This window comes from Globicephala melas, chromosome 2 (genome assembly GCF_963455315.2).
Source record: "Globicephala melas chromosome 2, mGloMel1.2, whole genome shotgun sequence".
NCBI lineage: Eukaryota > Metazoa > Chordata > Mammalia > Artiodactyla > Delphinidae > Globicephala > Globicephala melas.
Window position 1 is genome coordinate 60,811,543 of NC_083315.2, and position 25,286 is coordinate 60,836,828.

A 25,286-nucleotide genomic window follows, 5' to 3' on the forward strand; every position below is an offset into this window, starting at 1 on the left:
GCAGGCTGGGCCCTGAGATAAACCCTGTGGGGTTTCCACAGTGGGTTTGATGCCCTCTTGGTCAAGCTGTGGTCCTCAGACGGTGGTGGCTGCCCTTTCCACATTCTGCTAGGGAAGGACAAAGCCCAAGGACGCCCTCCGAGCCCAACCTAGCTTTGGTCAACCCGGCCGGCAGGCTACGTGCAGAACCACAGAGTAGAAAAACCTTGTTTTATTCAGCCCAGGCCTGGGCAATCTTGCTCTGTGGTATGGCCAAAATATAAAAAATAAAAACCAACAACCAACAAAATCACGTTGTAGGGGAAAGTTAAGTACCCAGTTGGGCCTGGCATCCGGAATCCCTGTGGTTTTGGTCCACGTTCGCTCCCTGAGGCGGGCAGGGAAGGATGCTCCCAGCGTCCAGCTGCCCCTGCCTGTGGGTGGTGGCTGGGCCCCTTGAGCCGGGCTTGTCCTGGCGGGAGGCTGCCTGGGGAGCAGGGCCTGCTTTGGGAGGTGGGGAGGTTGGCCATCTGCACACCCTCTCCTAGATCAGGATCTAAGGAAAGAAAGAGAGGAGGTCAAAGGCAGGCTGAGGCGTGGGCCCCTCGTTCAACTGTCAGCAAGGCGCCCACTGCCTCCCCAGCTGAGCGCTTCCCTTCCACAGCCTGGATCCCAAGTGGGAGGGCAGGCGTGGGCCTCCATTTCCGTCAGTAATCTGGGCTCAGGAAAGGGGGCTCCATAAAGAGGGGTTTCATGGACTCCCATGCAGGGCACGGTCTCGGCACCACCCCTCCCCATGCCCTGAGTTCCAGATTCTTTTCTAGGCCATTAGCAGAGCTGCTACTGTCTGGAAATACTTTCTTGTTTTCTCTAACTCAGTACTTTTGGAAAAAAAAAAAAAAGGCCTCCTTTTTCCTCTTCAGAAACATGATTGAAACCCACAGGCGTCAGTCCCGTGGCCTTTCTGGAAACGCTCCGTCCGGCTTCCTGCGCGCTGGCCCAGCTGCCCGCCTGTGGTCAGGGTCGAGGAGACGCACTAATGAGACCTGAGCCTCTCCAAGCACTTATGTAAAGGGCTCGGGAGGAAGGGCCTCGGCATGCCCTGCACTCACAGGCCCCAGGGTAGCTGGAGGGGGGCGCAGGGCAACTTCTCTGTCTGCCCTGCTGAGGGGCCCAGCTCGTGGTGCCACCTGGGGAAGCGGGAGGCTATTTGGATGTACCTTTCCCAGCAGCAGGGGGTACAAGAGGGCATGTAGGCTCCCCACCTCCCTCGCACCCCTCAGCCCTTGTATGCCCCTGCCTCCCTTCCTCCTGCCATCCTTCTCCTTCCCTAGAACTGCTTCCCAGAAAACCTCTACTGTTTAGGTGACTCCTGGATTTTTAATGGCTGAACAAGACAAGTCCTGAGTGAGAAGGTGCTGCAAACCCAGGCCTGCCGAAGGGCTAAGTTGCCAGGGATGGGGCGGGAGTCAGTCGTTCCCAACACGCTCTGTGACCTGGATAATTCTGATCGAATTCTGCGAATGAGGAACCTAGTCTCTGAATTGAACCAGAGGCTACTGTTCTCACGGTGTGGTGGAGGGCTGTGAACATTAGCTTAGCGGTAGCAGCCAAGGGTGCGAGGGCTATCTCCAAACACACACTGAGTCCTCACACACCAAGCTCTGAGCCTGCTCACGTGCTGAGCCCTGACCCTGGTCGCATGCTGAGCCTTAATCCCGGTCACACACTGAGCCCTAATCCCGGCCACACACTGAGCCCTGACCCTGGTGATAGCCTAAACCTCTCATACCTATCAACCATTAATAAGCAGACACGTTTGGGGAAAGATGCTTCTCTGGGCCTTGGGATCCCTGCCATTTGTTCCTCAGCTGATGGACTAAAGCTCTAGGAGACTCCTCTTTTTCTCTTTACTTTTTAAATGGAAAAGAGTTGCTTTGACCTGTTCAAGCATTTAAAATGCACATGGAGTGGGATGGGGTTTTTAATGAGTTCGTAAGCAGGGGGTCCCTCTGCAAAGTACTCCATGTGAGGAATCAGGAGAGAGGCTGAGGACAGCCAGCGCAGGGCAGCAACAGCTGAGGCGCCACGTGCCAAAGGCCTGGGAGTTTATCGACTCCCTCCACATCTGGGCCCAGGGACTGATGACTGTTAGAAGTGATTCCAACCAGAATCAGTTCTAACCTGAGACCGCTTAATTCAATCCACCTGATACGGACGCTAATGATCACACGGCTGCCATTCACCGAGCACCCGTGTGAAGGGTCCTGGAACACACACAGATGGCAGGCCTTTAAATTCTCTTCACAAGTCTGCGTGGGAAGTGCCGAAGAGAAGAGTAGTCCAGAGAGGTGAGGTGAACTGCCCGATGTCACAGAGTGAGGGAGTCACAGAAGCAGGAATGCAGAGCCCGTGCACCTCCACCCAACGACACTGCCTGCTGCTGGTCTCCACCTCAGGAGAGATCATGCCCCGGGTCAATGCCCGCAGCCTGAGCACTCCGCTTGGGGTGGCCGGTCCAGCCGCAGCTGTGTGCGGCCATCAAGGTGACCCACAGGGCAGGTATCCTACGTGTTTCATGTGGCCCTGCCTGCTCCTCGGGTAGGAGAGGGGCTGGGGTACGGAGAGTTGGAGGAAGGGCACTTACTGGACAATTTTGCAGTTTGTTGTAGAAACATAGCGACCTGTATAGTGGATGTTGCATCTCACCACATTGTTGGTGAAGTCAGACTCCAAAACAATGTACTTCGGGTTCACGTGCACCTGAAGAAGGAAAGGAACAGAAGGAGAAGGGATCTGGTCATGAGGCTGTGCTTCACTTGGTCACCAGGGAAGGTGGAGAGGCAGACAGGCAGACACAGAGGAGCCAGAGAGAGGGAGACAGGGAGATGGAGAAAGACCATGAGAGACCAAGAGACACAGAGACAGAGACACACGGATGGAGAGACGGGGGAAGATGCGGGGAGACAGAGAGAGGAATGAAGAGAGAGGCAGCTTACAGTCCAAGGAAGCATCGCTGGGTCATCCTTCTTGGAAGACAGGTTTCCCCAGAGTCAGAGCCCAGGCCGGGGGGCCTCGCACGGGGCATTCAGAGCCACTGCCCCAGGGAACCCAGCAATGAGTGAGGGGCCGAGCAGGGATCCCACGCCTGGTCTCCCTGACTCCGAGGCTCGCACCCTTTCACCTCGCATGCCTGTCTAGGTGACCTGTGGAAGGCCTGTCTGATGCCAGGTAGCATCTCCTGCCCTGGAGCCCAAGGTACCTGACACTCATTGAGATGATGACCCAAGCATAACCTATCTGAAGAGGAGCTGTCCGGACACAAGGAAATCCTTTAAATGCTGGATTGATAGGGGAGGGCTTCGCTGGGGTGGGCTACACCCAGCCTTATTTGCAGAACATTTTAAGAAGAGAGGAAACGATGTTATATTTAAGTTACATTCCTTAGGGGCAGGAACTGTGCATTACTTATGTGCCTTGAATCCTCGGAACCTAGAACTCAGAAAGGCCTTTGTACGAGTTTGTTGAGAGTGGATGAATGAGGAAAGGAAAAGAACACGCTTGACAACCTTGGCCCTTGGGCGAGGCTGAGCAGAGGCCTCACCGAGCCCATGGAGAGGTGCCCAGGATGGGGCGCGACCAACTGCTTCCAGGTTGCCGTGTTCTGAATGCGGCCACCCAGCGGCCCGTCCTCATGCAGGTTAAAGCCGCCTCCCAGGCCCACCTTCCCTGCTCTTCCTTTACTCCAGCATAGAGCGGTGGGCCCAGGGGGCCTCCTAGAGTGAGCCCTACCCTCGCTTTGCACCTGTAAAGAGGAGGCGAAGATTTGTCTTCCCCAGGTGAGGTCACGATGACCCGGCCCCCGCTCAGCCTGCATGGATGTTCCAAGTTGGGCTGTGTGTCCTTAACGTGCTCTTCTACTTGTCTCCGCAAGGGACGGGGCACTGGAGCGAGTGTACATGGAGGAGGGGTTCGGGCCACATGGAACTATTGGTCACAAGTGCCCTTGGCTTTGCAGGGGTCCTATGAGGAGCTGAGGGTCTCTCTCAGGGAGGGCAGTGTCCTCTCCCAGATGGCACAGAGCCTGCCCTGCTCACAGACAGGGGAATGGACCCCATGGCTCTCCAAGTCCTCTGCCACTTAGGGAAGACAGAGTCACCGCCTCCTCTAGGATCACCACACTTGGGCCAAGGTTCCTCGGTGTTTTTACGGGAAGAGGCTGTGTCTGCCTGAGGCTAAAACCTTCAGGTGGGAAGTGCAGACCTCAGGGACCTCATCAGCTGATACGCCCAGCCGGTGAAGCTTATGTCAGAGGCGGGGACACCGAGGGTGAGCATCAGGTTGGAGGAGTGCCTCCAACCAGGGGCCCCACCTTGAGGATGTAGTTCCCGGGCTGCACATCGGTTATGTCAATCCACTGGCAGTCAATGTCCGCATTGTACGTGTCATAGCAGCCTGGGCTCAGGCCCTAGGAAAAGGGACAGGAAGAGAGGTTGGGGTGCTGTGCACTCCTCAGAGCCACCCCATGCCCACTTCAGCAGCCTGGGGCCCTCCTTCCTCTGTGATTCGTCCTGACCCTGGCCTGGGGTAGCTGCTCAGAGTGGGTCTGCCCCGTCCTAAGCCCACTGGGTGGATGGACCAGAGAGATGATAGATATAATAGTCAGATGGAAGGATGAAATGAAGGTGGGGGGATGCCTGGGAGAGATGGATGGAGGAATGGATAGAGAGACAGGCAGGCAGGATAGATGGACACTCTCTGGATGTTTGGACAGAAAGATGGATTCGGGTGGACAGCTAGGCAAATGGAGTATCATGCCATCCAGAATTCGCTGGAATGTTCCGCTCCTTCCATGAGCAGACACCCCTGGGAATGGAGGTGGAGGGTAGCCCCGAGGGGTTCTCTGGTGGCTTCAGGACTGGCAAGAAGACCTGCACTCTCTGAGCTGAACGGCCAGGAGCTTTGGCACTAGCCCATCTTTAGCTTGGCCTAGCCTCCCCATCCCTGGCGGGCTTCCCCCCGTCCTTCAGAGCCCCTGCCCTGCCTCTCCAGCCCAACCTGTGTGTGAGAGGTGCACGCGTAGCGCTTGAGGTTGCCGAAGTCGCAGGTGCTGTCCTCCAGGCAGAAGCTGGCCTTGTGGCCCTCGGCTACCTTCTTGCCCGTGACTGCGTCCAGCAGGTCATAGTGGCTGAACTCGTCCATGCTGTGGTAGTGCCTGGGGGCAGGAGAAGAAGAGGGAGAAGAGGGCCTAGTCACCCCTGGCTTCCCAGCCTGTTCCCCTCCTGAGACGGGCCCAGGTGACCCTGCTGTGACACCACCTCCTGAGGGCTCCTGGGGCTCCTTGGTCACTGTGTCCCACAGGCAGCATCTCTGGTGTCCTCACTGAGCCAGTCACCCTAGGAGGGCACCTCCTCAGGACCCCTCACTTCCTCTTGGGCTCCCACCTGTACCGGCCTCCCTTGGGTGATGCCCTGTATTCTAGATACTTCTGTCCCCTATCAAGACCGATCCTTCTGTGTCCCATCTTCCATTGCGGCTTTTGCTAAGGCTCCTCTGAGAAATCCTTCCCCAGTGATGGATCCTTGGCAGAAAACAACGTACGGGGCCCTCCCACCAGCACTGCCCCTCCGGAGTGCTCCTGAGGAGGGGCACTCAGGCCCAGGGCCCTGGCCCAGAAGGGGGGGCAGGCCAGGTAGCCCACTCACTGGTGGCAGCTGTGCCACTCCCAGGTGTGCCGCGGCCGGTTCGGAAGGAAGTCTGCGGTGCCCTGGTTCTTCACGCGCTGGGGGAAACGCAGCAGCACCCGCACGTCATAGTCGGTGGCCTCAGGGGCGTAGGCTGTGCTGTGGGGACAGGCGGGGAGACCAGAGTGGGCTTGGGTACCAGACGCAAACACCCAGCATAGGTCGGCTTGTTCCTGAAGATTCTCACATCTGACCCCTGCCCTGCGGCCAAGGCTCAGGCCTCTGTTCCTCTCTGCGGGCCATCCCCTCCTTTCTGGCCTCTGCCACGTGGCTGGCAGCTGCCAAAGGAGTCTTTCTAAAGAAGCATTTGGCTTGATAATGACCCTCTGAGGGTCCCTGATGCCTGCAGGTGACTCTCAGCTGGGGACAGCCCCTGAGGGTGGGGGCAAATCAAAATCTTCGGAGGGCTTTTATAAAATAGCCCTATCCAGGAGATTCTGACCTTCTCCCTCCCCCTACACCTGGGTTCCAGCTTCAAACACTGTCTCCCAAACAGACCTAACTCTTTCACTGATCTGTACTTTTACCTGTGCCGTTCACTTGACCCAGAACTCGCCCAGCCTCCTTGACCCAACTCAGGTCCCCTCCTCCAGGAAGTCTGCCTTGATTGCCCCACTTAGAGGAATCGTGACTGCCTGTGAGATCTAACAGTGCTGCCTACAACACACCCTGATACCATACACAACCTGAGCTGGGTCAGTGTAAGCAGACCACCTCTCCCTGATTGTGTGGCTTCAGGGCCAGCGACCTGCCCTTTTTTGCTCAGGAAGCACTGGTCTGGTGTAGATTGCCTGTTCACAATTCACTTGCTGACCCCCAATTGCCAGCTGAGATGGGCCCTGTGAGGTGAGAAGGGAAAAGAGAGGAAACTGAGGGGCAGCAGAGAGGGGACACACATCACACATCCCATAGGTCGGAACGAGGGCCAGCTGAAGGCTCCTTCCTCTTCAGCTGACTGTGGACAGCTGTCTCGGCCAGACTCTGGGGCACTTCCCTGGCAATCATTAAGGTCTGGGCCCTAAGGCTTGAGGCAGGAGGTGGCCAGTCATGGGGATTAGCTCTCTCTGAGAGGATGTCTGGACAACAGGCAGTGTAGGCTCCTGTCTGCCAGGACGTAAGGCCCTTGGCCTTGTCTGAGGGAGGCTTGGAATCTGTCTTTGTCTGTGTTGGAACTAGACATCCTCCTTCCCTCTGTTCAGTTAAGTCCTACCCCTCTGCTGGGCTCAGCACACCGTGGGAAACCATTAGGGTCTGGGTTCTAGGCCCAGCTTGGCCACAAACTCGTGGTGAGACTTGGAGCAAGTTCCTTTCCTCATCTGAGTTCTGCCTGCTGTCTGTGAACTGGCACCGGTCCGCAGCCCACACTTTCGATAATCTCCGAGGGCCCTGCTGCTCCAGGGCTTCAGTTCTGCTGCATTTTCTAGGTCTGTATCCCACACCCAACCTCCGCTGATGCCTCAGCCCTTGCCAACCTCTCCCTCCTCTGGCCGCCCACAGTTCCAGCCTGCCAACTGCTCCTTCTAGCTCTCCTTCCACTCCCTGTCACTTGGTTCTGGGTAAGAGGCCACTTTCTCCAGCTAGACCAGGATAGCCCTGGGATGGAGCCCCACTGCCTCCGCCCCAGCCCATCTGGGAGCTCAGGTGTGGGCACACGGGCTATTCCATGAAGACGGAATAACAGTTTGGTTTTGACTCAAACTCCTCAAAACTCAGCCTCAACAGACGGCCATGGAGGCTGAGTTCCTCCCCACTGGAGGAGCTGTAGCAGGAGCAGTAAGCACGTTATGCTCTCTTCCCAGAGACGAGACCTGAGTGGGCAGGCCGACTCAGTGGAACTCACATGTGGTCCCTGGACTGGTGCCAGTTCGTACACTGTCTGTTGCCAGTCTGTTGTGAGATAAGGAATTTGCACCAGCATGTAAACCAACTACATCACGAATCACACTGTCTAGTTCAGCCGATACTTCCTTTTTTTGAAGCAAGACTTTCTCGATGAAGGAAGCAGTAAGTTGAGTTACATTCCAGTGCAAGCTCCTTGTTTTGTTACAGATGGATAACAATTTGTGGTCAGCTATTCTGAGTGGCAGTGAACGAGGTCTCATTAGTGAGAAAATGTTGAGGTTCTAACGGGCTTCCCAGATACTCAAAAGTGTAGAGTTCAACTGTTTAAAAAAAGCAAATAAGAAAAATAGGAGCTTTCAACATAGACAGCTGTCAATAAAAGAAGTACGTCAATATAATCTTTAACTAGTTCTTTTAGCACAGGGAGATGTCCCCAAAGCATACATATTTGAACAGAACATTCACTGACAATAAATTCCGAAGCAAGCTCTGCAAGAGGCAGAAGAACCCAGGAATAATGGAGAGCTGGCTGTGCTCACCTCCCGGGTTCAAGTAAACTGGCGTCCTTCCCTTCTCTCTAGTGCAACACATAACTGAGGCCTCATTGTTACCCATGCCCACAGCCCCTGCTGGACAACCCACACCTGTCCTCTGTGGAGATGACTCCATAATCCTGCCCTCTATCCTGAAGGCGTCTATAAGACTTCCCTGGGCTCCCCACGAGGAACCTTCTCATGAGACACCTCAGATCTGAAGGTTTTAGCTCCTCTCACTGCTCCTCAGTTACTGACAGGGCAACACAGACCTTTGGGGCAGGTGTGAAGATTAAATACCATTAGGTTCCTCATATAGTGATATATACAGAAATGCTGGATCACTCTCATTCTCCTCCACACCTGACTGCCTTGGGGCAGGCAAGGCCCACCGATGAAGAGGCCAGGGTCGTGCAGCCTTCAGGCAGCCTGGCCGCCACGAACACAGGTTCCGGGGACTGTCCACGCTTCATCCTCATCTCCTTACCTGGCCAGACACTTCTCCTCTGCAGCACAGCGCAGGGAGTACAGATGGGCTCTCTGGACATAAGTGGACGCTTGCACGTAGTTGGGGTCCGGGACCAAGTCAGGGAGACCTGGAGTGGGGAGAGGGAGAGAGGGAGGAGGGAGGAATGGTTGGCATTGAGGAGGGTCAGGCTGGTCAGGTGTAAAGCCCAGAGACCTCTCCAACCCCGAACGCCCTGTGCTGTTCTCCTTCCTCTACACAGGCTGTCACTTCCTCCTGGAAACCTCCCAGCGTGAGCAAGGTGTGTGATTTGAACCGTTCTCCCTAGGCTCAGGTGTGGGGTCAGGGAGGTCAGGGGGCAGGGGCTCACCTCTGGAATTCCGTGCTGTTGGGACCGCTGAGTCTCCTGGGACATGAGCCAGACCTGGGAGACTGGGTGGAATTTGGAGAGCAGGAGAAGACAAAAGGGTACTCTCGGCAGGAGGAGTAGCATGAACAAGGGCCTGGAGGGAGGACTGAGGGACCCAAGTAATTTCCTGACAGAGACACTCCCCTTGGTGTCCTTATTTCCCAGGCGTCTGGTCACCAGACCCCACACACCCTCTGCTCCTCCCACCCCTGCAGCTGGCATGCTTTGTGAGCCGCCAAGAGAGAACCCTGGGCTTCTGACCCCGAGTGGGTCCCAGAAGGCTCCTGGGCAGAGCCAGGTGAACGCTGGTTGGCAGAAGTGGGGGTGATGAGGAAGGGAGGGGCTCACAGGAAAACATGTCCCCAGAGCAGGCTGCTGACCGGGCAGGATTCTCAGCCTGGGAGCCCAGCCCGCCCTTCTCAGGATTCCTTTCATCCTGTCATTGGCCCCCAGACCTGACCACACCTTCCCCTGTCTGCAGCCTCAGGCCTCCAATCTGAGGAGGGCCTGGCTCCCTGCCCTGCAGGGCCTAGGGCCCAGTGCCCAGGGGAAGTCTGGAGTCTGCTCCAGCCCCTGGATCACTTGTTCCCCAGGTTATGCTAGAGCCAGGGTTCTGTCCATTCTGCCTCCCACCCCGACCCCGTCCCCGTACATAACTTAGTCCCAGTGAGAATGATTAGGAATAAGCAGAAACCGAACTCAGGTGTCCAGACCCTATCCACATGGAATAAAGAAGGAAAGATCTTGATGTTGGGTGTGTGGAAGGGGTGGGGCACGTGGTGGGGTAGGAGGTGGGCAGGGGGACTCCAGAGCCCTGGGCTCCATCTCAGCTCAGCCACCAGCTTAAACGGGAATGGGCCTGGACCTCCATGTACCCTCCCCTCTCAGGCTGCAGGGATTCTGGCAGATAAATGATAAAATGAAGCTGTAGGTTCCTCTTAGCTTCTTTCAAGCCCTCTGTTCTTGGGGGGCAGGCACAGTGAAGGGGCTTGAGTCATGCAGACAGGCTTCTAGCCCCTTCTTGCTGCCAAAACCCTCTTGTCAGCTTATAGGTCCAGAAGATGAGGCAGAGGAGGGGAACTCTGGCTTCTAAGCCTTTCCCAGAGGTGTCTGCTACACGCCACCCCTCACAAACACATGCCTGGGGTTCTCAGACCCTACCCCTGCTCGCCCTGGGGCTCCGGCCTCATGCAGGAGCAGCCGGTGTGATCTCACCTACTCGGAATGAAGAGGAAGCTTGGAACACAAGGGTGGGTGAGGATGAGGTGGCTCCTGGCTGATGGGGGCTGTCCTGGCCAGCCTAGGCCCCATTACTCAAGCCCCCAGGAATGCCTGTAGTCATTTCCCAAGGGATCCTCCGGCCTTGAAGGCAAGGGCCACCTCCGTATCGAGCTGTTTCTCACCCTCTGGTCCCTAGAAGCTTATGCTGTGGGGAGGGGGGAGGTGAAGAAGACAGGAATGGTCCCCTTTCCCATTACCAGAGAGCCTTTCCCTCAGCAACATGTGGTGGTGGGTCAGCTGGGCCTGAAGCTTCATGACACCCAGCATTTGGCACCAGATGGCCTACCACCCCCCACCCCAGGCCCGGTTTCAATAAACACTGCACAGATGGCTCTACAAAGCTTTTCTGGCCCGACCCTTCCTCTCTAGGCCATTTCATGAGTTGGCTATGCAGTCCAGGGAAGCTGGAAGAGCCAGCTAAGAGGCCAGGGGTATTCAGGGCCAGCAAGGGCTGGTACCACTCCTGGCCTCTGACTGCAGCCCGGCTATGATCACATACTGAGTCCTGATCCTAGTCCTATACTGAGCCAAAGATGACCATCTTCTTTCTACTGTGGAGGAATCTCAGGTGCCTCCTGCTCCAGAAAGTCTTCCCTGATTGGCAGTGACATTCCAAGCTGCACACACTTCTCACTACTAGATCTGTATTGATCTATAATTAGATTCTATCGTATTTACCTGTGTCTACTCTCCTCCAGACTATGCACTCTCTGAGGGCAGGGCCTGGGCCCCACTCACCCCTCAGTGGGGCAACCCACCGTGCTTCAGGGCTGACTGACCGTTAGGCAGTCAGTCTCTGTCAGGCAGACTTCTTTAATGATTAGTGCTTCATACTTTACTGTTCCAGTCATCCACGAGCATGCTCCTCACCCTGTCTCCCTCAGGACACCAGGGCACACAGAGGTGCTGGAGGGAACGGAGGCTCAGAGAGGGCAATGAATTTGCCCACAGTCACACAGCAAGTCAGGGAAGCCCCAGGAGGAGCTCTTAGGTCCCAACCTCCTTCCAGGACTCTACTTGTTATTCTTCTTTTTATAAAAATAATTTCTTTTAGTTATAATTTACATACAGTCAAATGCACAGATTTTAGGCATACAGTTTGATAAGTTTCAACAAATGTATACACGGTGTAGCTACCACCACAATCAAGCTATGGATTGTTTCCATCCTCCCTGAAAGTTCCCTCCAGCCCCTTCCCAGTAAATCCCCCCTCCCTCCTTCCCAGGTAACCACTGATCTTTTTTTTAATCACTTTAGATGCTATGCCTTTTCCAGAACTTGAATGGAATCACCCTGATCATTATTTTATGTTCTTTGTTCTGCACCTCTGACCATCACAGAGGTCCTGTGACTCCCCTAACCAGCTCCCCCTGGCCCGCCCTCCACCCCTCCCTGTCACACCCTCACTGCCCTGGGATAAGCTGCTGGAAAAGAGAGCAGCCTTGGGAGTTCAGGCTGGGTCCCCCCCACCCACTTCAGGACCCCTGCAGAGGTCCCTGGGAACAGCAGACCCCCTCCCTCAGCTGGTATGTTTTCCCAGGAAGGAACAATGCCTCCTTCTCCACTGCTCTCCCAGGAGGCATTCCATTAGCAGCCAGGCCTGCAGGCTTGGGCTTTCAGCCCCTCCATAGGGGCTTGGGTGTGTGGGTGGGTTGTGTGATGTTGGAAGGAGGATAAGGGAAGGCTTGAGTGGGGGCTTGTGGATGTAGGGTACCAGTTTGCTGTCTCTGGCTTGTGGGGTACAACCAGGCCCTCCAGGCAGGGTGGCCAATGTTGGGTGAAGTCTGGTTACAACCAGACCCGTGCTCCCCTCCCCTCCCCACCATCCCAAGAAGTGTGCATTTTAAAGGAAGATCCTGGAGAGAGGATAAAGCTTACTCAAAGGCAGGGAGAACCATCAGTCATGGGATATCATTTTGTGTGTTGGGGGCCTGCGATCTCTTATCCAGAATATACGGAGTCATGCAGCCCTTGGACCTGGCACTGGAGACATTATAAAGTAGGTTCCAGTGGGCAGTTTTCCCAGAGACTCCTGTTTTCATAAATGCAGAGAACTGAATTTATCATAATTCTCATTTCAGAGCAAACTAACCAACTAAACTGGTCTATGCAAGGCCCCTCTTGTCATTATTTTTTTTGAACCTTTATCCTTACCCTGACCCTCAGACATATCTTTGAACATCTGTGTCTCTGTGTAGAATCTGCAGTGTGTTGGAAGTGGGTATGTATCCTTGAAGTATATAAATGACATTGTCTTATAGTCTCATTCTGTTTCTTGATTTCCAATGTAAACTTTTAAGATATGTCAAGTTCATTGCTTGTCATTGCTAGTGGGATTCCACAGTATGCAACCTCCATGGCCCATCTAGCCAGTCTCCCGGGGATGGACCCCTGCGGATGGGGCCGACCACTCAAAGGCTGGGTGGACGGTCTTGCTCAGGCTACCCAGGGAGGCCTGGTCACCATCAGCATCCTGCCTTCCATGCCCAGGAGGTAGGCAGGAGCCATACTTCTTACCCTGCTGTCACGGACCTTCTGCGTGGACCTGGGTTGGCCTGGCCCCCCTCTAGGCCTCACTGCTTCCATCGATGCAGACTGAGTGTTCTCCACCTCACTCATGCCCTAGAGCCTGGGGCCGGCCCGCTGTGAGAACTCTTCCCCAGAAGCAATGTGCTGACCACAGGGGTTTAGGCTGCACAGAGCCTGGACCAGGATTGGGGGCACACTGAGTCAGAGGGTAGCAAAGACCCCTGGGATGACCAAAGCCAGGCTCTTTGGCTGGGGAGGGGCTGGATGTGAGTGAATCGGGTCCCAAGGCCATTCTGCAGGCAGCCTCTGGTCTGGAGGAAGCCCTTCAGCCTTGGGGGGGCCCCATCAGACGCTCCAGGGCAGTGAAGACACTGAGCTGCAGGACAAGGACCAGCACTCTGCATTCCCGCTCTGCCCCTGGAGCTTCCTCTGTGGAGGATCCAGGGCCCCCTCCCAAGGCCGATGTCCTCCCACCTCACCCAGGCTGGGCCTGGAGCTGCCAGCTGGCCCACGTGCCAGCCCGTGGGAAGCCGAGGACTGTCCTCCCCTCCCCTGGCAGGACCCAGCCGGGGCCTTCTTGTGGGGAAAGACTCCAGCAGGCCATTGTGCCATCTCGCCCAACGCCCTACTGTCCAGGTCCCTTCCCTTTCTTAGGCTCAGTCTCCCATGTGGACGATGGGGAGAGCAGCCTAACTGCCCCTTGAGCGCAGTTTTGATGGCTCCATAAACACTTGGAGATTAAAATACTTTCAGGAGCTATTCAGTCCATTCCCCAGCCTTGGGCAAGAGCCCAAGACCTCTCACAACCTCTGCAGACGATACTTTCGCTGCCAGGAAATTCTCCCACCGTCTGACCTAAATCCTTCCTGCTTTAGGAGGAATCTGTTCCTTTCTGCTCAGCCGTTCCTGGCAGCTGCCCGGAGTGGAGGGTCTGAGGTTACCTTCCTGCTGCTTTGCCCACACCTCACCTGTTTTCCCTTTGGCTTCCCTTTTCCTGTGGGTTCCTTAAACCTCGTCTCCTTTGAAATCTTTCCTCCCCAGGCCTCCTGCTCACAAGAAGCAGATGAAGGAAAACAGAATGCAAAAGAGCCCTAATCTCTTGAGCCCGGGGCTGGAGGATAAACAATGTCCAGCAGGAACCGGTCAGTGGGTTGTGAAATATGCCCAGAGAGGGATATTTCGGCTCCAGCGGCCAGACTCCAGAGGAGCCCCTAGGTGGGGAAAGCGGAAGGCTCGCAGAACACGGCCTGAATAAAGATGAGCTGCGAGGGCCTCCAGGGCGGGAGCCAGCGCGCTGGGTCCCGAGAAATTATTAGCTAATAATCAGGACATTAAATTGCCAGCATCAGCCTGGCAGTGCCACACCTGAGTGACGAGCAGGCAGGCAAGGTGGCTGCAGGATCTGCTGCGGTCCACCGTGAAGGGCAATACAGCCCAGGCAAAGGACCTAGACACACACACACACACACACACACACACACACCCCTTATCGAGTACAGTCTTTAGGCCCCAAAGCCTACCTCTTCCAGCAAGGGCCTGCTGCCCCCACCAGGCTGGGAGAGGCAGTTCACGGGCAGCGATGGCCTTGCTCCTCTGAGTGGCAGGACCAGAGTCAGAGGAGGGGATGTGTGTTTGTTCAATTGAGCAAACTGCCCAGGAAGTAGCCGGGGCTGGGCTGGGAGGAGGTTGCCGCTCACCTTTGCGGAGGCAAGCTACCTTCCTCTCTGTTCAAGCCTTCTGCCACCTCCTTGCACACCTCACTCACTCACACTCTTCCCAATGTGAAGACAGCCCCTACCTTCCTGCCGGCCCACCCTTGCAGGCCCTGCTTAGTGCCCCTCTCTCCACCTCCAGAAGCCCCTGAGGATCGTATGGTCTCCTGGGTTCCCTCCCTGCCCCTCAGACCCTTCACAGTGACCTGAACTTTTTATCTTTCTTACAAAACCCACTCGACCCATGGCCTTCCCATCTCAGCTTATGGCAACTTCATCCTTTCAGCTGCACAGGACATAACCCTTCCTGTTATGCCTGACCCCTCTCTTTCTCTTCCACCCCACATCCAATCCATCAGGAAATCCCATCAGCTCTACCTCCAAAATATAGCCCGAAACTGACTGCCCACCACCTCTGTTGTTACCCCTGGCCCGGCCACCGATATCTCCGCCTGGATCTCTGTACAGGCCTCCTCTCGGACTCCCCCTGCCGGCCCCCGCACTGTCCATTCCCAGCATAGCAGTCAGAGACCCTGTTTAAATGTCACTGCAGGAGCTCCCCAATGCATGGAGAGCAAAAGCCAAAGTCCTCACAGTGGCCTACAGGCTCTCCATGGTCTGGACCCAGTTGCCTCTCTGACCTGTCTCCCATAATGCACCCACACCCATGCCACGCTGCTCTAACCACACTGGAACACACCTGAAAGCCCCAGGGAATTCCTGCCTTGGGGCCTTTGCACTGGCTGTTTCTTCTGTCTGGAATGCTCCACCTGCAGATAGCTGCATGAATCGCTCTGTGCCTCCTTCAAGTCTTTGCTCAAATGCCACCTTCATGAGGCCCACCCTGACTACCTTTGCAACCTCTCCCAACACTCCAGATCTCCCTGACTTATCTCTATTTTTTCCACAGTACTTACCCCTTCTATTATTTACTTATTATGTTTACCCATGAAAATACAAGATCCACAAGGACAAGAATTTTGTCTCTTTTCTAAAACTAATGAATACCCAGCTCTAGACCAGCATCAGCACAAAGTAAGGAACTCCATGAATATTTGTTGAATGGCTGAATTTCCTCATGAGATGATATCTGCTCTCCTCAGCCAGGCGAGAGCCCCTGGGGGAAGGGGAGGGTGGGATTGTCCTTTGCCTGCCGCCCAGCTGCACAGCGTGTTCTGAGAGCTGGCGAGTTGGGTGAGATGGAAGTGGGTCTGGGCCGCGGCATCCTGCCTGCCTGGTCTCTTGCTGCTGGGCTGAGACCTCAGTGAGAACAGGGATGGGTCCAGGGCGCCCCTGAATTCCCTGTACCCAGCTCAGGGCCTGGCACCTGTAAGCCCTCAGCGAGCACAAGCACAAATACTGGCACCCCGCAAAGGGTCTGTTGGCACTGCCTGTGTGAGCACAGCCTTCATTATCAGGCAGAGGCTGGGACAGACTCCAAAAGCCCTTTCTTTTGAAAAAGGATTAGCTTTGGGGTTGGAAAACCCATGGTTCCAGCTGGCCCACAAGGGGGAGGAAGGGTGGGTTGTCTCCTGAGACTTTGGTGGCAAAGCCCCCTCAGGCCTCGACTTCCGCATTTGTGGACCTTCCCGCTCTGGTGTTCTGACACCCTCTTCCCATTTTCAGGTGATACCTAAATGCCCAGTTTCTGGGTGTCCATGAGTAAGGGGGAGAGGGACCCAGGTGCAGCCCCAGCCCTGTAATCCTGAATCCAGACAAAAAGGCCCTCTGGGTCCAACCGCCTGTGGTGAGGAGGCTGTTAGGTCAGGGCAGGGGAGGCACGAGACCCAGCCTCTCCTTCCAGCCTCCTCCCAAGCGGACTGCTACTCCGCAGGAATGCCGGGCACAGAATTGGAAGCAGGTGTGGGCTGCCTGGGCGGACCACCCGCTCCTCGCCCCCCCCTTCCTGTCCTGCCGCTCCAGCCACTGCCCTGGGGAGTTTTCCATGTGCTCTTGGCTTGGACAGGAGTGGGGTGGACTTGGGCTGGGACTACTAGGGAGAAGTGCCCCTTTGGAGGTGACAGGAGATTGAGATGGGGGTCCCTGGGGAGGGGAGAGAGGGAGGAGAGGAGACGAAAGGCCGGGATGAAAGGCCAGAATTCCCGGGCCAAGTGCGGCAGTAGCCTGGTGCCTGTAAGTCCCGAAGGACTCCCCACCCTGCTCAGCCACCAGCCCAAAAGGCTCTGTGGGGCCTGTGAACTCAAGGCAAAAAAAAATCCAACTTTTTGTGTCCTAGGGGGTTTAGACCTGAGAGAAGCAATGAACGCAGAGACATACCCTTCCCTGCGGGGCAGAAGCAGAGGGAAGGCTGGGATGGTTCAGTGGGGGAGAGAGTCAGCCTAGGTCCGAGCTTGGCTGCTGCTGAATTCTGAGACCTTGGATGAGTCACTGAACTTCTCTAGCCTCAGTTGCCTCCTCTGTAAAATGGGGGTATAATATCATCTACCTCACAAGCTTGCTGGGGGTACTAAACGAGGAAATAAAAACAAAATGCTTGGTATAGTGTCTGGTGCATATTAAGGGTTCAATAATAGCAGTGGCTATTATGATTATTTAAAATGGGAGCTGTCTCTTCTTGCAGGGATGGTCCAGTCTGAGAACAGGGGAGAGAGGATATGGCCTTGCAACTAAATGATACGAGAGGAGACGGGAAATCTGCCTGCGATGAGGTTGCTTCGGACACGACTTGTTTGTTCTGACACTAGTGACCTTCCATTGCCAAACAGGGGAGTAACAAGAGGACCCAGGTCCCTCTATCTCCATAGTTGTCTGACCCTTTACCCCAAGTTCCTCGGCCTGAAGACTCCATTTCTTTCTGAAGGAGCAACTTGAGACAACTTCTGGGAAGGAAGGAGGGATGCTGAGCTGTGATTCTGCCTCCACCAGTCACCAGTTATGCAACCTTGGGCTTAACCTCCGAGGGCCTCAGTTTCCTCATCTGCAAAATGGGGGTAATAACAATACCGAGGGTTGTTATGAGAATTAAGCGACTAATTGTAAAGCTCCAAGAACAGTGTCAGGTGCTGTAGATGTGCTTGTTAAACGAATGTTCTGGAGTCTATAGAGTGGGAATGACAAGGCTTCACGCCAACGCCTCACTGGGGAGGTGCTCGAAGCTGTGCACTCTCTCTGTTTCGTCTCACTCTGTCGCAACCAGTGCCCAGAACATGGTAGGAGTCAAGCATCTGCTGAATGACCAAATGGATGTGCAAGGTAAGCCTTAATACATGAAAATGTAGAAAAAAAAATAATGCATGGGGGTTAAAAACTCAGGATGGAGAGCCATGCAGACTCAAATTCTGGTTTCACTACTAAGAGGTCGTGTGACAGTCAGCAAGTGAGCCTGTCACCTTACCTATGAAACGGGATGGATAACAGCATCTGGCTGGTGGGGTTGCTGTGGGAATTACGAGATGATGTATACAGAATTATCCCTCTGGAGGTGGCTGGGGGAACTGAGGTCCAGGTTCAGGTCCTGCCCCAGCTGGCTTGCAGGTGGTGTGAGGGTCCTCCCGGGTCAACTGAGTGCAATGCAGAGATGACAGGCTCAGTTTGAATTCTGGCTCGGCTGCATCCAGCGGTGAGACCTCCCCAGGTCTCCGTTTTCTCATCTGTACCAGAGGACCGTAATCCCCCCCTCTCTAGGAGGCTGTGCGGGTGAATGAAGTTGCACATTCCAGCCACAAAGCTCAGCAAGGGCTCCTCTGCAATGGCTGACCTTGTCATCATCATCCTCACCTGGGGGCTCTAACTCGGGATGCTCTGGGTGGCCAGGCCTCCTGCATCGACTCCAAGCCTTGTGCAGGTGGGTGGGCGACCTGAGTCAGGGGGGTAGGAAGTAGGGGGTGCAGCAGGGAGCCAGGGCTGCTCTCAGGGACTAAGGGGCCCCATCTGGCCTCTTGGGTGCAGGAGGCTGGATGGAGAGGGACGTACCCTAGAAACACCCCTGTGTGAGTGCAGGGACATGAAACACCTGGGCCTAGGAGCAGCACGATCCTCGTGGGGGCTGTGGAGGCCTGAGAGAGGGAGAAGGAGGAGAGGAGAGGAAGGAGGTGCCTCAGGTTCTGATGCAAAGGCTAAGGCGCTGAGATTTTGTCCTGAAGGCCTTGGGAGCCACAGAGCCTTCTTGAGCAGGAGAGTAATATGGTCAGCAATGAAAGGGTGTATCTGCCCCATGCGTAGGATGGACTGGAAGGGACCAGGGAGGAGGCAGTCACAGCTCCGATTGGTTGTGTGAGGACAGGGAAGGAGGACCCACGCCAGGCAAGGTGGGCACAGCCATCAGAGATGCCCTGGGAGGACAGCCAGGGTGGCTGCTCCACGATGCTTTCATAGGGTGGCCAGAGGCAGTGAATCAGGCTGAGGGTGTAAGGGGGGGGCCCTGAGAGAAAAGCCGTGGTCTTCTAGGGCCAGAAGTCATCTTAGTCTGCACCGGTACCACCAGCTCAGAGAAGCTGAGGCTGTGAGGAGGCAGGAACAGGGACAAGGAGGCTAGGAGAAGAGGGCCCGGCTTGGGAGAGGGAGGGGCACAGCACAGGGGCCTGGGAAGCAGGCAGCCACCCTCCAGGCCTCTGCACGGATCTGCTGTGACAGGCAGACCAGGTATGTGACCTGGGCCTCTGTTTCCTCGCCTTCCCTCCCGTTACACATTTCAGAGACAACGGTACTGCAGGAGGCCTTGGACAGCCCCCCTCCCCGGGGTGGGAGGGAAGGGGGTGCAGGCACCCAAGGAGGAAACCAGGCTCTGGACAGGCGCTTGGAAACTGCCCAAACGTGGAGGACGTGGGTGGTGCGCACATGTGTTTGGTGTTGTGAGGACATGTCCGCGTCCACGCCCACATGCACGCGGGCTGCCAGCGCCCAGCCTCAGACCCCTGGGTGTGCGGCCAGGAGGAATGAGGTCAGTCTCGGAGAATCTACTCTGGACTCCCACACCAGGCCTGGGGGTCTGATCTCAAGCACAAGGCTTGGCCTTCCCCAAACCGGGATTTTCCATGGTCCCAGCCTAGCAGGGTGGGAAGGGGAACAAGTGATGGGGGAGAAGGTACTGCTCCCTCTCTGGCCTCTCTGTGAGCCCCGATTTAGCCTGCACCGCCCCACACACACCTTCCCCCCCATGACGAGGTAAGGGGCACTTGGAGGGTGCTGACAGCTTGCGGCAATGCTTGGGCACCTCCTCCTCTCGGAAGTCCTCCCTGAGTTCCTAGTGCCCCCGACTGGGGAGGCCCCTCCCCTGGGTCCCCTAACCCATCCCCCCAGTGCCTGCCCAATCACAGCACTGAGGTGTCCCCTTTTCTATTCCTTCCTCAGGGCAGGGCCTGGATTCAGCCTGGCATCTAGTATACTGCGTTCCGGGGAGAAATGTCTTTAATCCCAATTGAACACTGGGGCTCAGGGGCAATGGCCAGAGGCCCTGCTAAGCGCCAAGCACCCCCCGCTCCAAACATAGCCTTGCTCTGGCCAATCCCCCTCTGAACCTTAAGAACTGAGAGGCTAAAGAAGGACCTTAGAAAACCCACTGGCTTGGGGCGTAGATGTCAAGTCCCAGGCCTGGCTCTGCCAGCACTGCTATTTGAGGCGTCGGTTTTCTCCTCTGCCCAGAGGTGGAGTGCTTCTGGCTGAGCCCCACTCTGTGGTCTCGCATTCTAAGAAAAGCTACCACAGAAGTTTAGCTTATAGGTAAAACACGCTCTCCTCCACGGAGCTCTGGGAGCAGTTGATGCAGAGCTGTAACACACCCTGCTGCAGGGATGCCACAAGCCCTGGCGCGGATCAGATCCGGGTGAGGCCACGGTGGCAGGAGGATGCATCCTTCATCACATCACAGAAGGGCCTTCCATCTAGCTCCTGTCCTAGCTCCTGCAGGTTCTCAAAGTGGGATTCAGCACCCAACTTGAGTGCTACGCCTTGAATATGAGAGAGTGAGTACTGCCAGTGTGGACACTCCTCTCCCCTAGCCTTGGGCTCCAGCAGCCCCTAGAGAGACGGGAGTCCCCACCCCTGCACCCCAGTGGCAGCCTCTCTCACCCAAGGTCATTATGGCTGGAGACAAGGAAGCGTCCCCGTGCGGACAGAGGCAGGGGAGCAAAGGCTGGGGGTACACTACCTGTGCCCCTGAGCCCTGCAGTGCTCCGCCCTCACCTGGTGCGCCTGGCACAGAAACATTGTTGTGGAGCAGAGAGTCAGGAGTAAAGAATCATGGTATTGATCGCAGCCTGAAAGAGGCAAGGCTGGGGTGGAACGCATATGCATTGGGGACTGAATGGAAAACCTTGACCAAAGCTGACTTTGGACTTGCAGAGACAGAAGCAGGAAGGGGAATTCTAGGACAGCAGGACCAATGGCCGTTCAGCCCTGGCCAGACCACTAGCGGGCCCTTGCCAAGGTACTCCGCCTGCTATCAGCATATGTGGAGTTGCTCATCTGAAGAAGGAAGGCTGCCCCTTCCACTGAGTCCTCGTGTGTAGATGGCTTGGGCTTTCCCAAAACTAGGTCATATCTTCAACACCCCCTGCACCCCTGTCCACAGCTGCCTCCTGGGACTCTCCCCCAGGGCCAGGACTAGGGTGAACTGAGTGAAGTGACTGAGGCCCTGGCCTGGGGAGCAAAATTTAAGAGGGCGCCTAAAAACTCAGTAGCTAAGAGAAGTAACATTTCAGGCAATATTTTTAAAAATCAAAATTAACACACAAAAAAATCTGTGATGAACAAAAACATCAAAATTTCAAATAAAGATGATCAGTATTGCTGATTTTTCAGTTTGCCTCAGGCTTGAATACAGTTTGGCATGCCACCATAACTGATTCTATTTAAAATTTTTTTCATTTTTTTTGCATTATTCTTGATCTAAAAATGCATTAAAATATTACTTATCTCGATTAGTAAGTTTTTCGGTGCCCAGGCTGGTGCCCCACTCGCCTCTCTAGTCTGGGCCTTGCAGTGTGCCCCTGAAGGAACTCTGGGTTATCTAGTCTGCACTCCTGTCAGCCCAGATTCTCTCTTCTAACCTCCTGTTCATTCAGGCCAAGCTCACAGATGCCCAGTGACCGGGAACTTGCCACACCTCCAGAGGCGTCCCCTAAGGCCTTTCTGACCCTGATGCTCCCTGCTTCACCCTGTGAGGTTGGCAGAGGGGCACCTCCAAGCGTGGAGGACATGCCCTGATGGGAATGAGGGAGAGGCGGGGAGGGGGGCTCCTTTACTTTGTCCTCAGATGACCCAAGCCACGTCTGGAAGGCGTCTCTTTACAAAACCTGTCCAGTCCCTCCACCCCCTTATCCCCCCAAGTCAGAGCCCCGGCCTGCCTGGCCAAATCCTGGCACCGATGATGATGAGTGGACAGGGCGAAGGCCGGGAGGTGGGAAACACTGGGGCTGCCTATGGGGAGGAGGGTGGGGGTCCTTACTTAGCAGCTGGGGGAGGCCTTCGGTAAAGGATGGAGGAGGGCCTGGGCGTCGGGACGTACTCACCTCTACCGTTTTGGCTGGGCCGGTACACGCTGCCCACACTCAGGCGGCCCTGCTGCGCGCCATTGCGCTCCGAACCCGGCGGGGGCGCGTCGGAGCTGCGCACCGGCAGGTAGGGAGGCTCCACCACGCGGAAGGGGGGCTGCGGCTCCACGGCCCGCGGCGGGCTATAGGCCTCGGGTGGCATGTTGCCGTAGGGCGGGTACCAGCCGAGGCGGGGGTCGCCGCCGTAGGCGCCACCGTTGGACTGCGCAGCGTCGGGGGCCGGGTCGGGGTAGGCCTGCTCGAGGCCCGCGGTGCCCTCGTTGTACAGGCTGTGCGAGTAGCGGCGGTCCAGGCCGTCGGCTGGCTGCGGCTGCGGCGCGTACGGCCTCTCCGGGGCCGGATAGAAGCCCTGCGGCGGGTACTCGGGCTGCTCCTCGCCGCCGCCGTACTCCTCGTAGCGCGCCCGGGGCTGGAAGGGGTAGATGACCCCCGCCGCGGCCACGGCCGCCGTCCCTGCGCCCAGACCGCCGCCCACGCCGCGGTAGTACACGTAGCCCTGGTCGTAGGTTCGCGACGCGGGGTCGTATGTCTCGTACTGGCTGACGAAGGGCGCCTGCGGATAGGGGAACTGCTGCGGAAAGGAGGACGGCTGGCGGTAGGTGGTGGCGAAGGCCGAGGCCGAGGCCGAGGCCGAGGAGGCGGAGCCCCCGTGCCGTTGCTGGGAGACGGAGGTGCGGGCCCGGGCCATGGCCGTGCTGTCCCCGACGGCCACCTCGCGCCAGTTGTCGGGCACCTGGCCGAAGCCGAATGGGTGCCGCGCTTGGCCGCGCACGGTGTCCGAGCCGATGCGCCCGGGCAGGGGCAGCGACGGGGCCTGCCGACGCCGGAGGCCCCCGTGGCTGCGCCGATGCGGGGCCTGGGGGGCGCCCGCCAGCAGCACCCGGGAGTTACTCTCGGAGCGCTGAGTCCCCGCAGGCAAGTACTCTGAGCCCGAGTTGAGCAGGCTGTACACCTGTCCGTTGTTCTCCCACTGGATCAGCTGCCGCCAGCGTCCCTGGTCCGAGCCCTGCCCTGGCTGCGCCTGCTGCCCGTGCACCAGGACGCAGACGCAGGCGCCCCACACCAGGGCCCCCAGCTGCCAACCGGCTGGGGCCAGAGCCATGGTGGCCCTTCTGCAGAGGCCTGGTGGACTGAGAGGCTCTCAGGAGTGGCCCCCTGTGCGTGCTTCTCTTCCCACGGCCTCGAGGACAGGACGGCTCCTTGCCTGCCCCAGCTCTAGCTTTGTCCATCCTGGCCTTGTCCCGAGCGGGACGGCTCCTCCGATGACAGCATTTCGAGGCCAAGGGGTCAGGGCAGGGCAGGGGCGGTGCCCAGGGCTGCACGAGGCTCTCTGCAGGGCACCGGGCAGGCAGGACCGCCTGGGGGCCTTACATGGCCAGCCCGGCACTGGCTGGCCGCTGGGCTGGCGCTTTCCCACTCTGAATGAATAAGCAACAGGCTGGGAGCGTAGGGAGGTTTCGGGCAGCCTGGTCCGCCTGCTGGGGCCTCCTCCGCGGGGCCCTATGGCCCGCCGGGTTTTAGCTATGTGGCCTGTCCCACAGCTGCTGTGCTCCCTCAGTCTCTGGAGCTCCCAGCCAAGCCCCAGACCTGCCTCTGAGGAAGGGAATGAAGAAGGGAGTAGGACGGGGCCTCTGGGGACTCAGGCCCGGTGAGTGGGGCCCTGGCAGGTATAACGGGGCTGAGGTGTCAGCACCATTCTGACCATTTCTCTCTGCTTTGGACCCAGCATCCTTGGTCTCACCTTACTGGCTTCTTGTTCGGGCTTGAATAAGCCCCTGACTCGTGTCCACTCCAGCCTCTCCCCAGGATTCCTGGGCTCCCATTCTCCAAAGCCAGTGGTCAGACACCCTCCTTGTTGGTGGGCCTTCTTGGGCAAGATGCTGACTCCCAGCTGAGCCGTTCTCTAATTCTGGACCTCGGGTGTACCTTAGTTCACTGGGCCTGAGCACAAAGCATATGGACCTTCAGCTTTTTCCCTCTTGGCACATCCCTGGGCCTTAACTCTCCCAGTCTGTAGAACGGAAGTATGCCCCTGTGCTGAACAGAACTTGTGAAATCATGGGAGAGATCAACTTCCTGCCCATCCTGTGTGGTTTCTGTCCTGTATAACCTAGAAATAACCTGAGTGTGCACATGGATAAAGTGAAACTCAGGGGCTGCCTTTGATATGGGATAGGCATCATTGGGAGGCACTATGTGCTATGAGCACATAGCAGAAAGGGGGAGTCAGGAGAACGGGACTAGTCCAGTTGCTGTGATTAGGTTGCTGGGTGATCTTGGGCAAGTCCTTTCCCCATTCTGATCCAGTCACATCTGATCAGTGGGGGATCAGACCAGATGGTCGCCAAGAGTGCTTTGGCAGGTTCTCTATTCTCTCAGCAGAAATAAGAGGGGCCTCAGAAGTTTGAACACTTTGGCATCCAAGAAATCACTCTGAATGCCTCCCCTGGACTGCCTTCTCCAACCTTGGTCATGGGAACTGGAGGACAGAAATTTCCCTCTGTGCTTATACACTAAGGAGGAAGAACCGGCCCTTAACTTGGTCTCTCCAGATTCCCCTTCTACTTTGGAAATGCCTGGAGACCACCTTGGGAGGGGACAGCCAGAGTGGACATTCCTCAGACACCCTGGACCCCTGGCTCCTCATCCTTGCCAGCCGGCATTTGTTCCCCCATCCCACTGTGCTTCAGGATGCGGCTCGGTTCAGGTGACTCGGTGCCTCTGTCTACCCTCATAGTCCAGCCAGCACCCGTTCAACACAAGCCCCTCGGCTCCCCGGTATGGGGTTTGATCTCAGACTCCAGACAGGAATCCTGCAAAGAGCAACTGGTTTGGTTCAGGACATTGAACCAGATGCTGAGGGCCGGGACCAGGAGGGTTAAGCTTTCCCTCCCGCCCGCCTGCCCCCTGCAGGGCTGGCCTCAGCTGCTTGGAATCCCTGGGGTCCTGTAGGGCCCTCCCGCCAGCCAGATGGGCAGCAGCGCCAGGAAAGGAGGAGGAGCAGTGGAAACAGGCCTCAGGGTACCCCCAGGCAGGGAGGGGAAGGGAAGAGGAGGAACAGAGGAAGGATATGGGATGGCTGTGAGGTAGGGGAGCCCCACTGGCAGAGTGGAGCAGGCAGAACCCTTCTTCCTGAGCCAGGCAGGGGACAGGGGCTGCCTCAGGGCTTTGGAGCTGTGGGGAGATCAGGGCACAGGCTGTTGTGCTCAGCCGGCCTCTGCCTGGGAGCCAGCTCTTGGCGTGAAACCCTACCCAGTGCTGGCTCCTGCTGCTCTTTCTT

General features: G+C 56.8%; 1 protein-coding gene across 1 annotated transcript; it reads right to left on the reverse strand.

The window, feature by feature from the left end:
• Nucleotides 1–202: 202 nt before the first annotated feature.
• On the reverse strand, nucleotides 203–23,456 carry LOXL1 (lysyl oxidase like 1). Its single transcript, XM_030875026.3, has 7 exons — nucleotides 21,965–23,456; nucleotides 8,586–8,694; nucleotides 5,685–5,822; nucleotides 5,038–5,194; nucleotides 4,352–4,447; nucleotides 2,627–2,742; nucleotides 203–535 (listed from the first exon to the last, which is right to left on the reverse strand). Exons 1-7 carry the CDS (start codon nucleotides 23,106–23,108, stop codon nucleotides 529–531), a joined length of 1,767 nt encoding a protein of 588 aa, XP_030730886.1. The 5' UTR covers nucleotides 23,109–23,456; the 3' UTR covers nucleotides 203–528.
• Nucleotides 23,457–25,286: the final 1,830 nt, after the last annotated feature.

Excerpts from the sequence above, each read along its gene's own strand:
- LOXL1 (XM_030875026.3), bottom strand. The coding sequence starts at position 23,108 with ATGGCTCTGGCCCCAGCCGGTTGGCAGCTGGGGGCCCTGGTGTGGGGC. Across the intron at positions 8,695-21,964 it reads GCCCAGCCAAAACGGTAGAG|GTCTCCCTGACTTGGTCCCG; the intron begins GTGAGTACGTCC and ends TCCCCACTCCAG. Across the intron at positions 2,743-4,351 it reads CCGGGAACTACATCCTCAAG|GTGCACGTGAACCCGAAGTA; the intron begins GTGGGGCCCCTG and ends TTCCTTCTTCAG.